The sequence below is a fragment of the Pipistrellus kuhlii genome, unplaced genomic scaffold (genome assembly GCF_014108245.1).
Source record: "Pipistrellus kuhlii isolate mPipKuh1 unplaced genomic scaffold, mPipKuh1.p scaffold_m20_p_20, whole genome shotgun sequence".
NCBI classification, from domain to species: Eukaryota; Metazoa; Chordata; class Mammalia; order Chiroptera; family Vespertilionidae; genus Pipistrellus; species Pipistrellus kuhlii.
In genome coordinates this window covers 636749-653461 of record NW_023425516.1, presented here as the reverse complement: position 1 = coordinate 653461, position 16713 = coordinate 636749, and the positions used below count along the sequence as shown (strand labels likewise).

Sequence of the window (16713 nt, the reverse complement as noted above, 5' to 3'; positions counted from 1 at the left end):
GGCAGCTGATCAATGATTCTCTCTCATCGATGTTTCTAACTCTCTATCCCTCTCTCTTCCTCTCTGTAAAAGATCAATAAAATATATTTAAAAAAAAAAAAAAGATCGGTGAGTTAACATACAGCAGTGGGTTCTTTTTTTTTTTTTTTTTTTTAAATCAATCTTTATTGTTCATATTATTACACAGGTTCCTCGTTTCTTCCCCCCTCCACCAGGTTCCCACCCCACCCTGTGCCCCCTCATCCTCATCCATTGGTGCACAGTTTATGTTCAGTCTCTTCCTCCCTCCCTTTCCCCGATAGTAAATCCCTTTTCAGATAGCAAATCTGTTACTTAGCATTTTCTCATATCAATAATACCTCCACATGCCCAATGATACACTTCACACAAAAGACATTTCCTAATAGGACAACCAGCCTCATCCAGGCCCCACCCAAGGCACTCACAGATCAACACCCCAGGACTATACTAACTCAACACATCCAGATCTAAGCCTTCATCACTTGATTCAGCAGACCCTCAAGTTCCCGCAAAAGTTTCCAGCCATGTCTGAGAGGCAGCCGTGGGGCAGGGGCAGGTGAGGAGCGAGCTGTTTTGGGCCAGGCTGCTCAGGGCCTGGCCTCTGTTGCTCTGGTTTGTTCCACAACCAGCTGCTCCGTGTCTGGTCACTGCCGCTCCTGACCCAGTTGCTCTGGACTTGGCTGTTGCTGCTACAGGCCTGGCCACACCCGACTCGGCTGCTCTGGGCCCAATTGCTCCGGGCCCGGCCGCTCCGGGCCTGGCTGCTCCCAGCCTGACAGCCGCTTCTCCGGGCCTGGCCGCACCGGACCCGGCTGATTCGGGCCTGGCCGCTCCCAGCCTGGCAGCTGCTGCTTCTGGCCTGGCCGCACCAGACCCGGCTGCTCCGGGCCTGGCCGCTCCCAGCCTGGCAGCCGCTGCTCCGGGCCTGGCCGCACCGGACCCGGCCTCTCAGGGCCTGGCCGCTCCCAGCCTGGCAGCCGCCAGCAGTGGGTTCTTAAGTTAAAATAGAATATTTAGATCCTTTTGTAGTTCGTGAGGGTGACTCTTATGTGAGATGTGCCTCCCTCAAACCTTGTTAGGAAATGCACATTACCTATCTAATATTTTTAAAAAAGAATATATTTATTTATTATTTTTAAAATATATATATTTTATTGATTTTTTACAGAGAGGAAGGGAGAGAAATAGAGAGCTAGAAACATCAATGAGAGAAAAATCGACCAGCTGCCTCCTGCACACCCCCCACTGGGAATGTGCCCGCAACCCAGGTACATGCCCTTGACCGGAATCGAACCTGGGACCCTTCAGTCTGCAGACCGACGCTCTACCACTGAGCCAAACCGGTTTCGGCAGAATATATTTATTTTTAAAAATAACTATATTTCTATTGATTTCAGATAGAAAGGGAGAGGGAGGGAGAGACAGAAACATCAGTGATGAGAGAGAATCATGTGCTGGCTGCCTCCTGCACGCCCCACACTGGGGATTGAGCCTGCAACGCGGGCATGTGCCCCACCAGGGAATGGAACCGCGACCCTTGCTTCATGGGTGGTGGACGCTCAGTCACCGAGCCACGCCGATCGGTCAACTTCCCATCTTTCAGCAGTTCAAAGCTAACATCTGCTCCTTAGGAAAACGGACAGATATTCACAATCCTATGGTCTACCCTGGATATTCATAGTCTATTCTTGTGAGCACCCGCTATGGATTCCTCATCAAGGATGGCCCATGGGACCCTGAGTGGGGGCTCCCCTGCATTCCAGGGTCCCGGGTTAAAATGTTATGCTAATAGCAGCAGCAACAGTCATACTGGGGCCCAGAGGGTTTTGGACGCTGACTGTGGACCAGGCACTACGCTAACAGCTTTGCCCCATTTCACCTGTCACAGCCCATGACGCAGCCATGGTTGTGGTCATCTCTGATCTGCAGACGAAGAGGACGAGGCTGACGGGGACCAGACCTGCTCAGGCCGCACCACCGGGAAGCAGGGTCCCTGGCTCTCCAGGGACCCTGCAGACACCAAAGCTCCCACACCTCCCGCCTCCATTCCCGGGAAGTGCAACCACGTGACCTTCATGTGGCTCTTTCAAGGCCAAACGCAAGTGGCTATATTTGAAGAACATATTACAGTGCTGGCAACCATCACTCATTCATTCATTCATTCATTCATTCATTCCACAATCCTGTTTGACCATCTCCTCTATGCCAGGCACAGACTGGCTAACGGGGATGATAGTGATCATGATCCTTGCCTTCAAGGAGCCCCATTTTATTTATTTACTTATTAATTTTTTTTATTTCGGAGAGGAAGGCAGAGAGAGAGATAGAAACATCAGTGATGGGAGAGAATCATAGATCGGCCTCCTCCTGCACAGCCCACATGGGATGGAGCCCACTACCCAGGCCTGTGCCCTGCCTGGGAATCGAGCCCTGACTTCCTGCTTTATAGGCTGATGCTCAGCCACTGAGCCACACCAGCCGGGCAAGGAGCCCATTTATTGTATCGCTCCTCTGATGCCTCCCACACCAGATTCGTGGTGGGAGCTGTCACAATGAGATTCTCAGGCCCCACTAGAAACTCTGACTCAGATCCTCTGAGGTGGAGCCTGGGAACTGGCCCCTCACAGCTCCCAGGTGACGTACAGACACAGGTGTGGGAACCCCCGGATGAAGGGTAAGGCGACCTAGACATGCAACCAGCAATCAATACTGAGAGAAAGTGCTCTATGCAGATTGTGGGGCTGGCCAAGAAGGCTTCTTGGAGGAGGTGTCCTTTAAGATGAGACCTGAGGGGCGAGTAAGAGTGAAAACACCAATAAGAGGGGAAGAGACACAGCCAGTCTCTGCCCTTAGGGGGTTCTCAGTGGGGGGAGGACAGCAAGGGGCAGGAGGGGGGCAGCAAAGCAAAGTGGTGGGCTCGGGGGCTGTGGGAACTCGGAAGAGGCCCCCCCCGCCCCATGCAGCCTGAGGAATCAGGGGACCCGGGTTTTCCAAGCTTTCTCAGATACCTGCTCCATCCTGTGGGAGGGAGAGCAGGGGTGAAAGGGATGGGGTGGCGGGAGAGGTGTGGTCTCCCAGGACATTAGCGGCCTCTTATCAGCCGCCTAATGGTGGGCGGAAGCCCAGTCCTCCCTCCTCTGATCTGGATGCTGTTTTCACCTCCATTGTCAATGCTAAGCCTCTGTTTGTTTGAACTAAGGCCTTCTATCTAGAGTTGTCAGTGCCAATGGCGGCATTTGAATAAGCGGAGAATTCCTTTGTAATGGGACCCGGGAACACCTGCTTCCTCAGTCCACCCTTCACCGAGGCCTGGCCGCAGCTTTTCCTTCTGGAACAACTAACCTTCAGGCCACACTGCTGCTCATCCTCAGGGGTCGCAGGGTTCTGCCCCTGGCCAGCTCGGATTCAGATCCCCTCACAGCCACTTTCTGTCCCCTCCCGATGCCTCAGCTTCCTCCCCTGACAAAGGAGGCCAATAATAGTACCTTCTATCTATGCCCGCGGAGCTGTTTTAAGAATGGAATGAATTTTCCTGTGACATGCTTAGAAGAGTGCCTGGCACACAGTAGGACTTCAGAAAATGTTGGGTATGACCACTAAGCTCCACAGGCTGGGCGGGGTGAGTGTCTTTTTGAAAAGCTCACCCTCGAGGCCTTTGAGAGGCCCCTCACCTCCCGCCCGGGTCCGGCCTTTGCCAGAGCCTCTCCCTGAAACCACTCGGCATCTATTCATCAACCTGCAGCCCTTGAACCAAAGGGAAACAACGAGGCCGAAACCGGTTTGGCTCAGTGGTAGAGCGTCGGTCTGCGGACTGAAGGGTCCTGGTTCGATTCCGGTCAGGGGCATGTACATTGGTTGCGGGCACATCCCCAGTAGGGGGCGTGCAAGAGGCAGCTGGTCGATGTTTCTCACCGACGTTTCTGGCTCTCTATCTCTCTCCCTTCCTCTCTGTAAAAAATCAATTAAATATATATATATATATTTTTTTAAATGGAAACAACAAGGCTTTTTGTGGGGAAAAGAGAAAAGAAAATGCTGCGGATTATTCAGGCCCCAGGAAGAGGGCAACGTATTGGAGATACAACAGCAAAAAAGAAGCTAAATGTTCTTACGTAGCAAAGTAAATTAAAGAGAAACAACAACACCATTATGATTTGTGCTATTTAAAAACATGGGCCCTAACCAGTTTGGCTCAGTGGATAGAGCGTTGACCTGCTGGCTCAAGGGTCCCAGGTTCGATTCCGGTCAAGGGCATGTACCTTGGTTGTGGGCAGCTGGTCGATGTTTCTCTCTCATTGACGTTTCTAGCTCTCTATCCCTCTCCCTTCCTCTGTAAAAAATCAATAAAATATATATTTTAAAAATAAGAAATATGGTGCTTGCTGAAAAGGAAGAAGGCTGATATTTAGGGGGAAGCACACCACGGGCCAGGGGCAGCTGCTCCGGGGAGAGGATGCACAGCTGCACAGGCCTGGGTGAGAATGAGGCTGGGACCCTCCTCACTGTCACCATTTCACGCGAAGGAAGGAGGCCCACGGAACTGTTGGAGGCAAGGGTTGAGCCCAGATTTAGTCTGATCAGAAATCTGACCCGATGTTTGAATTCCACATCGGGGTTCAAGGTCATTCAATGTTCACAAACTTGAATGAAGACCTAGAGTCGGGGTTAAGCATGAGAGCAGCCTCCATCATGGCGAGGCTTTCACAGGCCGCCTCCCCACAGAGTCATGGGAGCCACCCTGGCCGGGAGCTCAGCTGGTTAGATCCTCGTCCCCATAGCCCATAGCCCAGGTTTCAGGTTCGATCCTTCATCAGAACACACCCAAGAAGCAACCAGTGAGTGCAGAAATAAGAGAACAACAAATCGACATTTCTCTCTCTGTTTCCCTTCCTCTCACTCTCTAATGTCAATTTTTTAAATCGTTTGTTTGTTTACTTTCTTCCTTTCATTCCTTTTTATTTTTAAAAATATATATTTTATTGATTTTTTACAGAGAGGAAGGGAGAGATATAGAAAGCTAGAAATGTTGATGAGAGAGAAACATCGACCAGCTGCCTCTCTTGCACACCCTCTACTGGGGATGTGCCCGCAACCCAGGTACATGCCCTTGACAGGAATCGAACCTGAGACCTTTCAGTCCGCAGACCGACGCTCTACCACTGAGCCAAACCGGTTTCGGCGCTTCCTTTCATTCCTTTTTAAAAATACATTTTTATTGATTTCAAAGAGGAAGGGAGAGGGAAAGCGATAGTAGAAACATCAAGGATGAGAGAATCATTGATTGGCTCCACCTACTGGGGATCGAACACGCAACCTGGGCCTGTGCCCTTGACCGGAACTGAATCCGGGACCCTTCAGTCCACAGGCCAATGCTCTATCCACTGAGCTAAACGGGCTAGGGCTAATGTCAATGTGTTTAAAAGTTAGTGAAATGAGGAGTGGGAGGGCACAGCAGGAGCAAAGACCCTGAGGTTGAAAAGGGCTTAGCATATTTCAGAGACAGAAGGCTAGCTCACGATGACACAAGAGGCATCCTTAGGAAAAATGGTTGCGATAGGCCGTGATTGTACCTCTGAGGACCTGGGAGGCCAGAGTAAGGCGTTTGGGTCTTACCCTAAGGCACATGTGTCAAACACAAGGCCCGCGGGCCAAATCCGTCCGGCCAGGCCTTGCAATGTGGCCCGCACCGCGCTGTCATCACTGCACTCCGCTGCGTTTCCATCACAATGACAGTTTATGACTGTTCAGTAAACCATTCGGCCCGCGATTTAGGCTGGATTTTAGATTTTGGCCCCTTCTCTGATTGAGTTCGACACCCCTACTAAGGGAACAGGCAGCTGCTGATGGCTTGCAAAGAGGGGTGGTGTATGGTCGGATCTGCCTTCGGAAGGACCAGCCAGGCTGCCGGGTGGGGGACAGACTGGAGATGGTGAAGCTGTAAGGAGAGCCCAGCCTGGAGGCTACGCAGTCCTCCGGGGGAGAGAGGAGTGGCCAGGACTGGGTGGAGGGGATCAGAGAGAAGGTAACCCCACCCCACCCCACCCCACCCACCCTCCCACCACAGAAAACACCCTCTATTTACCAAGGTCCTCATCCTGCGCTCCCAGGATAGTGTTGGTTTGAAAGCCCCGTTTGCACAGGTTTTTAGTGACTCCGAATGCTCATGAAAAAAATAAAATAATAAAATAAAATAGCCAGGACCGGTTTGGCTCAGTGGACTGAAGGGTCCCAGGTTCGATTCCGGTCGGAGGCATGTGCCGTGGTTGTGGGCACATCCCCAGTGTGGGGGGTGCAGGAGGCGGGTGATCGATGATTCTCTCTCATCGATGTTTCTAGCTCTCTATCCCTCTCTCTTCCTTTCTGTGAAAAACCAATAAAATATATTAAAAAATAAAATAAAATAAAGGTAAAACCCACTTGGTGCTTGACTGGATGTGGAAAGAAAGAGGAGACAGTAAGAAGCACGGACTCCCGGTTTGTCAGCTTGGGGGCCGGGTGGATGGTATAAGGCACCTCCCCGATGACAAGTGCCGCCGGGAGGAGCAGTCTAGTAGGAGGGCCAGGCAGGGCCACAACCATCCGTCTCACACGGTGCCACGGACAGCGCTCAAACGGAGGCGCGGGCAGAGCCTCTGGGGGCAGGAGCAGGAGGGACAGATCCCGGTTGGGGAGCCTCACAGGGTAAAGAGATGACAGTGGATGGGCAGCTGCAGAGAAGCAGGAGCCAGCGGATGGACGGGAAGATGAGGACATGACGTGGACGGGGGAGAGGCCGAGAAGGCTGACACAGAAAGTGGGTGAGGTGCCCCTGGAGGCCCTCCCTGCCAATCCAGGAAGTCTGCCTCTCTGAGCGGGCACTGCCTCTCTGAGCCACAATGGCCCTGCTGTGTGAAATGGGGTGCTAACCCGCTCCCTCCCCAAACCAAAGAGCTCCTGGGTGGGGGCATTAGTCACCCGCCAAGCGCCTTGCCCTGGAGGAATGTTATGAAGATAAATATTTTCAGGACAGCCGCTCTCTCTGCCTCCCTGGCCCAGGGGGCCTTGCAGTCTCTCCTCTCCGCTCCCCATGGGGGTTGGGGGAAGGTAGAGCTGGAGGAGCATTCTCTAGGAAGAGAAGTTGTCTCTTCTTGTTCTAACTAAGGAAGATTCAGGAGAAGTCTCAGGGGGCAAGACCTTAGCAAGGAGTCTGGCCTGGCTCTCCTTACCCGCCTCGCAGGTTCCGCCGCCCCTTCCTTCAAGGATCCGGCCCCCAGACCAGAGAGCCACGTTGAAGGTCGCAGGCAGGCTCATCCCTCCCACGCCCGCACATGTGGAGCCTGCCACCCACAGGTGGAGTGCGGTACTGCAGGAGGGCGCCGGGGAGAACCCCATCCTTTCTGCCTTGTACTCAGGGCGGCACCCTTTATTACAGGGTTACTGACTGTGGGGATGTAGGGTTGTACTCAGGGCGGCACCCTTTATTACAGGGTTACTGACTGTGGGGATGTAGGGTTGTACTCAGGGCGGCACCCTTTATTACAGGGTTACTGACTGTGGGGATGTAGGGTTGTACTCAGGGCGGCACCCTTTATTACAGGGTTACTGACTGTGGGGATGTAGGGTTGTACTCAGGGCGGCACCCTTTATTACAGGGTTACTGACTGTGGGGATGTAGGGTTGTACTCAGGGCAGCACCCTTTATTACAGGGTTACTGACTGTGGGGATGTAGGGTTGTACTCAGGGCAGCACCCTTTATTACAGGGTTACTGACTGTGGGGATGTAGTGTTGTACTCAGGGCGGCACCCTTTATTACAGGGTTACAGACTGTGGGGATGTAGGGTTGTACTCAGGGCAGAACCATCTATTACAGGGTTACTGACTGTGGGGATGTAGGGTTGTACTCAGGGCAGAACCATCTATTACAGGGTTACTGACTGTGGGGATGTAGGGTTGTACTCAGGGCGGCACCCTTTATTACAGGGTTACTGACTGTGGGGATGTTGGGTTGTACTCAGGGCGGCACCCTTTATTACAGGGTTACTGACTGTGGGGATGTAGTGTTGTACTCAGGGCGGCACCCTTTATTACAGGGTTACAGACTGTGGGGATGTAGGGTTGTACTCAGGGCAGAACCATCTATTACAGGGTTACTGACTGTGGGGATGTAGGGTTGTACTCAGGGCAGAACCATCTATTACAGGGTTACTGACTGTGGGGATGTAGGGTTGTACTCAGGGCGGCACCCTTTATTACAGGGTTACTGACTATGGGGATGTAGGGTTGTACTCAGGGCAGCACCATCTATTACAGGGTTACTGACTGTGGGGATGTAGGGTTGGAGCAGACAAACGCAATTCTGTACAAATTATTTTCTGCTGCCAGGCCCCTGTGACAGTACTTTTTAAAAATGGTACAACTCAGATACTAATGATTGACAAGACCAAGGGACAAAGAATTCAGTATGTACCAGGTGCCATACCTCCCGCTGGTCTTGTGATGGATGGTTAGAATCAATACTATAAGAATAGCATGTGTCTGCCGAAACCGGTTTGGTTCAGTGGATAGAGCCGTCGGCCTGCAGACTGAAGGATCCCGGGTTCGATTCCGGTCAAGGGCATGTACCATGGTTGCGGGTACATCCCCGGTGGGAGGGGGTGCAAGAGGCAGCTGATCAATGATTCTCTCTCATCGATGTTTCTAACTCTCTATCCCTCTCTCTTCCTCTCTGTAAAAAAATCAATAAAATGTTTAAAAAAAAAAAAAAAGAAAGAAAGAAAGAAAAAAGCATGTATCTCATAGGAGTGCTGTAATGACCAAATTAATACATGAGAAGAGCTCGGTACACACGTGCTTAATAAATGTTCGCTAGTATCTTCTGTCCTGCTAAATCCTTGTAGTAACTTCAATTCACCCGTGAAACTCTAAGAGGTGACTTGACTTGCCCATGATTCATAGCTAGGCAGCGGACCTGGGACTTGAACTTGATGCGAAGGCCCAGGCTGTACTGCCTCCCGTTGCAGAATCCATCACGCTGGCTTCATAGCTGTTTCCTTGTCAGTCGCTCCCTCTTGGTGGGTGCTCCACGAGGGTCGCTGCTGTCTTGTCACCGCCGCCCCACGACACACTGGAGACCCTGATTGCATTTCTGATGCTGAGCGGCTCAGACAAGTTATTCAGAGGCTGAGTGGTGGCCACAGCGCCCTGGCCTCCCCTCAGCCTGCGTGGGAAATGCCGCGGTGCCTTCTAGGGTCCGTCTCTTGGTGGACAAATATCTACTGGCCCAGGATCGGCGGCGCTCTGAGCTGGGAGAAACCACAGCAGAAGCAGCAGACGGGAGGCCTCAGATTAAGCTTTCCCCTGAGCAAGCCCTGTCCTTGGCAGGGCAGCCTCCCCAGTCTCACTCCGATGCCTCCCCCAAGTAGCTGTCCCTAGTATTGAGGCGCCCACACACCAGCTCCTTGTTTCAAGGAACTCGAGCGTCAGAGGAGCCTCCGTGGGCTCAGTCTGAGTGTAAATACCACCTGCTGCCAGAGAGGATGACGTCAAATCCAGGCTGGCAGTGGCCGTGGCCTTGGGGCAGCTCCCTGCCTGAGGCCTGAGGCCCTGGGAGTCACAGCGAAGGAGGGGGAGGGGCAGCACAGGCTGGGAACGCGTTTGAAGGTTCCGCCCGTTATCAAGGATCTCATGACTCAGACTATTTTTCTTTGCAAACGCACTGAAGTCAGAAAGGGAATGGTTTTCCTTTCCTTGCTGCTCCCTCTTCAGAGCATCTGGACAGCAGGAGCTTGACAGAGTGCCCTCGTGGAGTTGATATCCTTCCAGCCAAAGCCAAGTCAAGGTTAAAAACACTGATTTGAGCCCTCGCCGGTGTGGCTCAGTGGGTAGTGCATCGGCCTGCGGATCCAAGGGTCCCGGGTTCGATTCCGATCAAGGGCAGGATCTTTCCCAGCCCAGACCCTGGTTGGGGCTCGTGCATGAGGCAACCAATGGATGAGTTTCTCTCACATCGATGTTTCTGTCTTTTCTTCGCTCTTCCACTCTCCTTAGAAATCAGTGGAAAATGTCCTCAGGTGAGGATTTACCAAAACAAAACAAAACATAGTTCCTGAAGGGAGACAGAGGCGGTAAGTACCATGAAGATAGATGAGGCAGAGTAAGGAGAATAAAGTGTCAGGGTTGAGAGGATTGTTTCATTTCGGGATGGTCTAGGAAGGCCTTTCTGATAAGATGGCTCCTCAGCAGACCCTGGCTGAAATAAAGAAGCAGTTCATGGGGCTCTCTGGAGGGGAACTCTTCCAGACAGAGAAAGGAGCACGTGTCCATGTCCTGAGGCAGGGGACGCCTGGAGTGTTCCAGGAAAGGCAAGAAGGCCAAGTGAGCCGGAGTGAAGCGGGCAAGGGGGTGGGCAGAGGGAGGATGTCAGAGAGGTGGCCTGGGGCTGGCGTGTAGGGCCTGGCAGCTTCCTGTGAGGACTTTGACATTGACTGTGAGAGAGATGGGAGCCATTGGAAGATTCTGAGCAGAGAAGGAAGAAGATCTGACGGGCTTAAAGGGCCCCTCTGGCTGCCATGGAGAGAACAGACGGCGGGGGACCAGGTAGCAGGGAGACCATGGAGGAAGTTGCTGCAGTTGTCCAAGTGAGAGAGAGCACTTTTGATTAAATTAGGAGCCATTGGTAGTAAGAAGGCGTCAAATTTTGGATATGTCCGAAGGAAGAGCTGCCAGGATTTGGAGATGGATCGCAGTGTGTGTGAGTGTGTGTGTGTGTGTGTGGGGGGGGGGGGGGTGAGGGGGGGAGACAGAAGCCAAGGATTGAGAAACGGAGTGGCCATTTACTGAAGTGGGGAAGACATTTGGGTAGACAATAAGTGCTCAATAACTATTATTTGTTGTATTGGTGATCTTGATGTCCTGGGTTGTCTAAACTCAGTGACCCAAGGCTTTGAAATGCTGAGCACACCTGACGGTAACTCCATAGGCGTTATGCCTGAGCACGGACTCTGCGCCAAGCACGATAGACAGGATCCTGACTTAGCAGTACCACCTGCACCCATAGCACGCCCTCTGAGAAAACCAAAATTGGTTGAATTTTTTTTTTAAATATATTTTATTGATTTTGTACAGAGAGGAAGGGAGATAGAGAGTTAAAAACATCGATGAGAGAGTCATCAATCAGCTGCCTCTTGCACACCCCCTACTGGGGATATGCCCGCAACCAAGGTACATGCCCTTGACCGGAATCGAACCCGGGACCTTTCAGTCCCCAAGTGGACGCTCTATCCATTGAGCCAAACCGGTTTCGGCCCAAAATTGGTTGAATTTTTAATATGTTTCAGGCATGGAGCATTTTTCACTTAATCCTGTCTCCACTACTGGAATGTGAGCTGCAAGAAAGAGATCTTAAAGTTCTTGTGTACTACTGACTGCACATGCCCGGAACACAGTGGGAACACTAGTTAATATTTATTAAATGAAACTTATTGTAGACGGAGGTTGGACAACTTCCCAAGGTAGAGCTGTGTCTCAATAAATTCTGTTGGATAATAATTATTTGTTGGATAAAAATGAGTGTTACTTTCCTATTTAAGAAAAGAGGAAACAGCAGGTAGCAGACAAGAGATTTGAACCCAGGACTTCCTGATGCCTGAACTTGAACCCTTTCCAAGGCCACACTCTGGGGCCTCATACACACTCTGGTGACCGTTTACACACATGAAACCCTCCCCACTCCCCTCTCCCCAGAGAAAGATCTAGTGCTCCGTCAGACTGTGACGCTCTCGTAATATGAAATGCATGACCTTAAAGTGTTCGTTTTATCTAACTTGACCAAGGTCACACAGATTGTTAGGGAAGGAAACAAGATGGGAGCCCGTCTTCCCACAGCGTGCCTGTTTGTTTCCCTAGTCAGGCCTCCTTCGCCTGGGGCACAGGGTCTCTGAAAAGTCCTGCATTACTTTATGGGACCTTCTTCCCACAGCACTGTCTGCTAATCAGTGTTTTTAAAAAATATATATATATTTTATTGATTTTTTAGAAAGAGGAAGAGAGAGGGATAGAGAGTTAGAAACATCGATGAGAAACATTGATCAGCTGCCTCTTGCACACACACACACACACACACACACACACACACACACACCCTGGGATATGCCCGCAACCAAGGTACATGCCCTTGACCGGAATCGAACCTGGGACCCTTCAGTCCCCAAGCCGACGCTCTATCCATTGAGCCAAACCGGTTTCGGCTCAAGGCTCTTTTTAGATGGGCAGAAGGAAGAAAAGGGAAGGAAGAAATGATGGGGCGGGGCTGTTGAGCCAGAATACAGCGGAGGCCAAGTTTTCATTCCCGTTACTATTCATTCACTCATTCGTCAGAAAACGTTTGTGGAGCACCTGCTGGCTTCCAGGCACCATTCCAGGCTGGGAACGCTGCGCCGGGCCAACTCTTGGCATCAGGGTTTACAGTCTCTCAAGGGAGACATAATAATAAATAATAATAATAATGATAACAACAACAACGGCTGTGTCCCGGCCATGGAAAATAACGTGGGGCCAGAGATAAGTGGTTCGTGTTGCCCACGAACTCCAGCGAAGCGAGTGCCCACGACGCCAGGGTGCCCTCCACAACCTTCCTTCGCGCTTCGTTCTCGGGTGCGAGCGGAGGGGGGCGCTGCCCCGGGAGGGAGAACTGCGGCCCCTGCGGCTCCGCGGCTCCCCCGCTCCCCGGCTCCCCGCGGCCGACGGGGGCGAGTGCGCAGGCTCCGGGCTAGGCACCGCCCAATAGGAACTGCCTTTGAGGCGGGGTCCCGCCTCCACAGCGCAGCCTGCTTCCGCTTCCGGCGTTGCGGAGGTCTCGGTGAAAAGATGGCGACGGCGGCTGTGGCTCGGGTTTCTGCGCTGCTGGGGCGGCGGCTGCAGCCGGCGCGGCCCATGTCGAGCGGCGCCCACGGCGAGGAGGGCTCAGGTACGTGGGCCGCGGGGCGGGGCCGGGCGGCGGCGGCGGCGGGCGGCGGGGGCCGTGACCTTGGGCCGAGGCCTTGGGGGAGGGGAGGGAGGCGCGGACGGCCGCCGCCGGCCTCAGCCGTTCGCGCTCCGCAGCCCGCCTGTGGAGGGCCCTCACCTACTTCGTGGCGCTCCCCGGCGTGGCGGTGAGCATGCTGAACGTCTTCCTCAAGTCGCACCACGGAGAGCACGAGAGACCCGAGTTCATCGCCTACCCTCACCTGCGCATCAGGACCAAGGTAGGCCCCGGCCTCGCCTGGAGTGCCCGTTCTCCTTCCATCCCAAAGGCCCTGGTCCCAGCGCTTTATTTCTGAAAGCGAGGAGTCCGTCCCGAGCGTCCACAGCTCCTCATTAATCGCCAGTTATTTTCTCCGGTTTCACGGAAGGGAACCCGAGGAGGGGATGCAGAAGGGGGGTGTCACTTCTCAGTTTCTTCTTCAAAGTCCTGCAATCAGTGACTTACAGTTTTCCTCTTCTGATCCATCTGCCTCCTGACTGTTCAGAAACAGCTGTCGTCTGTTTAAAACGGTTTGGGAAACTTGCTCAGATTGGCACAGTCGGACCCTGGTTCCCCTTTAAAACCTGGGCACGGGGCAGGTACCGGCATAACAAAGAGAACTGACACTCCCGTTCTCCTTTAGGCTATTATCTTCCCCGCTGTGTTACGCTTTGGCTGTTGCTGTAGCTTCATAATCATTTGCTCTCCGCCCTATTAACAACAAGCGCCCCTCCGGTTCTTTAATAAATATTACATCAGTCCAGGTAGGACTGGCCTCAGAGAAATTAAGCTAGATTCTTAGTTTCAGAAAGAATTTTCTTTTTTTTTGAGTCTTTGAGCCCCACTCCCACCCTGGTGCCATAGAATTAGAAGTCATACAGGAGGTTTCTCAGCCTCAGCACTATAGACGTTTAGAACTGGATAGTTCTCACGGGGAGCCGGCTGTCTGCAGTTGTAGGCTGTTTAGCAGCATCCTTGACCTCTGCCCACTAGATGCCAGTAGTGCCCCATCCCGCCTCAGATGTCTCCAGGTATTGATTGCCTATGTCCCTGGCATGGCAGAGTCATCCAGGGTTGGAAACCACGATCCCAGAGCAATGCTTTTCAAAGGTACCATGCGAGTATCTTCTCGCCATACCACCTCTGCCATTCCCGCCATTCCCATACAGGTGATTTGAGGGTTACACTTTCATAATATGCCTACCAGGGAGAGGCTTTTTTTTTTTTTTTAAACATATTTTATTGATTTTGTACAGAGAGGAAGGGAGAGAGATAGAGAGTTAGAAACATCGATGAGAGAGAGAGTCATCGATCAGCTGCCTCTTGCACACCCCCTACTGGGGATATGCCCGCAACCAAGGTACATGCCCTTGACTGGAATCGAACCCGGGACCTTTCAGTCCCCAAGCCGACGCTCTATCCATTGAGCCAAACCGGTCTCGGCAGGGAGAGGTTTATGAATAACAAACTTAAGCTTTCTTTTCCTGCTACCTACTTTATGCCAGTAGTTAGAGGACTAATTTCCATTTTGTTTTATGTATTATCTGTCACTTGCCCTTTTTTAAGCAGTTCGTGGCAGTGCGGTTTCTGAACTTTTCTGGAATGTCCTAATTGGCTTCTTCCCTCCACAGCCCTTCCCCTGGGGAGACGGTAACCACACTCTCTTCCATAACCCCCACATGAACCCGCTGCCAACAGGCTACGAAGAGGACCATTAGAGAGAACCCGGACCAGTGCCCGCAGGGACCACAGTGTGGTTTGGACCACATTCTGCACAGGGACCAGAAGGTGTACGGGACCTCGGCTGACTTCTTTCCTAATGTAAAATGATGACTGACCTCCCATCTCTGTGCTTATGGCAGGAGATGGCTTAAATAAATAACTTAGGTTGGCCATAAGCCGAGAGTTGCATTCTTTGGTGGTGTTTTTCCCTGGGAAATTAGCATTAATGTTATTTCTGTTGCTGCAATGAGGCCTCTGAATAATGGGGTTTATAACAGGCCTGTCTGGTTTCTGGTGCCCAGGGAATGTAACAAAGCAAAGGAATGGAGCTAAGTAACAAGATTGGGTCCTGAGTGGCCAGTAGAATGGCTGCAGTTTCATTTAAAAAGGATTCTGGAGAGGAAGTGCTTCCTGTATTTCAGCATCTTTCTATCCCTCTCCGGCAGCATTTGCTGCAGAATACTAACTAGTCTGATCATTTCCTCCGGAGGTGTCAAATTCTCACCCTGGTGTCATCTCTCAGCACCCTGAAGTTGTTAGGGTCAAAAACCTTTGGAAAAATAAAGGCAGCTTCTTTGAAGTAGCCGAGATAGTTGGAGGGTGAAATCAAAATAACATGAGGAACAACAACAAAAAGTATTCTCTCAGTAGTAATTATAATAAAAGAACGTGGTTGGCCTGGAGCTCATTTTATTCTCAAGGCTCAACCAGACAGTTTTATGGTAAGATTCGGGAAGTTTTAAGGTTTTGGTGTTAAGACATAAACTGGTGCTGCACAAAGGTGAGGCACATAGAAATGGCCATGAAAACCGTTTACAGTTAAGAAAAAAGAATCCTGTTATCTTGGCCATTTGTGATCTAGCCATGTCCTGTGCTTCCCCATAGAACTGTGCCAGGACAGATGGACTTACCTTCAGCTTGCTGTCTGGCCTCCCTCAGCTGGGTTCCGAATATCTTACAATCCTTGTAGAATGGACATTAAACCGTCAAAGTATAAATGCAGAATGTTTTGAAATGACATTAAGGACTGGTCGTATTAAACATGAAGTAGTGTACTCACTTCGGCAGCACATGTACTAAAATTGGAATGAATCCTGGCTGGCTTGGTGTAGATCGGCTGCCTGCGGACTGAAGGGTCCCAGGTTAGATTCCGGTCAGGACACATGGCCAGGTTGCAGGCTTGATCTCCAGTGTGGGGTGTGCAGAAGGCAGCTGATCAATGATTCTCATGATGTTTATCTCCCTCTCTGAAATCAATAAAAATATATTTATAAACAATAAAATTGGAATGATATAGATTAGCATGGCCCTTACACAAGGACATAAAAATTTGTGAAGCATTCCATATTTAAAAAATAAATATGAAGTAGTAATTGGTAAAGTGAAGAGAACAAAATTATACTGCCTTTAAATCAAGTTTCAGGCTATTAAATTACTCAAGATAAATAGTTGTGGGAACTACTGACATTCTAGAATAGCGGTTGCCAACTGGTGGTCAGAAAGGTTGGTGACCACTGGTTTAAGGAAACCTTTGGAGCAGCGGACGCCAGGTGGTGGTCTGTGAGGTCCGAAAGGTTGGTGACAACTGTTCTAGAGCCGTGGTCGGCAAACTGCGGCTTGTGAGCCACCTGCGGCTTTAGCCCCTTGAGTGTGGCTCTTCCACAAAATACCACAGCCTGGGCGAGTATTTTGAAGAAGTGGCGTTAGAAGAAGTTTAAGTTTATCGTTGTACTGTTGATATTTGGCTCTGTTGACTAATGAGTTTGCCGACCACTGTTGTAGAGTATGGAATTGCTCACCTGATCCTTAGTGCTATTATATAAACATTTAAAAATATTTTCTGTAGCCTACTGTGGAAATACATTTTTAAAGTCAGTGAAGTTTCTATTTGCTATGCCATACTACCTAAGTTAGATAAATCTTCACTTTTTCCTCAACTTTATATTATATATTCCTCAACTCTTTCCCCCCCCCCCATGTATGTATGGA

At 51.1% G+C, this 16713-nt stretch overlaps 1 protein-coding gene, 1 long non-coding RNA gene and 2 pseudogenes across 2 annotated transcripts; 3 read left to right on the top strand and 1 right to left on the bottom strand.

Moving 5' to 3' along the window:
• The first annotated feature begins 1038 nt into the window (after positions 1-1038).
• On the top strand, positions 1039-1124 carry LOC118725789 (annotated as a pseudogene).
• An 11683-nt stretch (positions 1125-12807) lies between these two features.
• LOC118725664 (cytochrome c oxidase subunit 6A1, mitochondrial) lies at positions 12808-14900 on the top strand. Its single transcript, XM_036449694.2, has 3 exons — positions 12808-12966; positions 13101-13243; positions 14634-14900. The coding sequence occupies exons 1-3, from the start codon at positions 12867-12869 to the stop codon at positions 14718-14720; spliced, it is 330 nt and encodes a 109-aa protein (XP_036305587.1). The 5' UTR covers positions 12808-12866; the 3' UTR covers positions 14721-14900.
• A 497-nt stretch (positions 14901-15397) lies between these two features.
• Positions 15398-15796, bottom strand: LOC123652825. Its single transcript, XR_006742326.1, has 2 exons — positions 15767-15796; positions 15398-15649 (listed from the first exon to the last, which is right to left on the bottom strand). It is a non-coding gene; the product is annotated as an uncharacterized LOC123652825 (long non-coding RNA).
• Positions 15797-15980: 184 nt separating this feature from the next.
• On the top strand, positions 15981-16076 carry LOC118725774 (annotated as a pseudogene).
• The last annotated feature ends 637 nt before the right edge of the window (positions 16077-16713 follow it).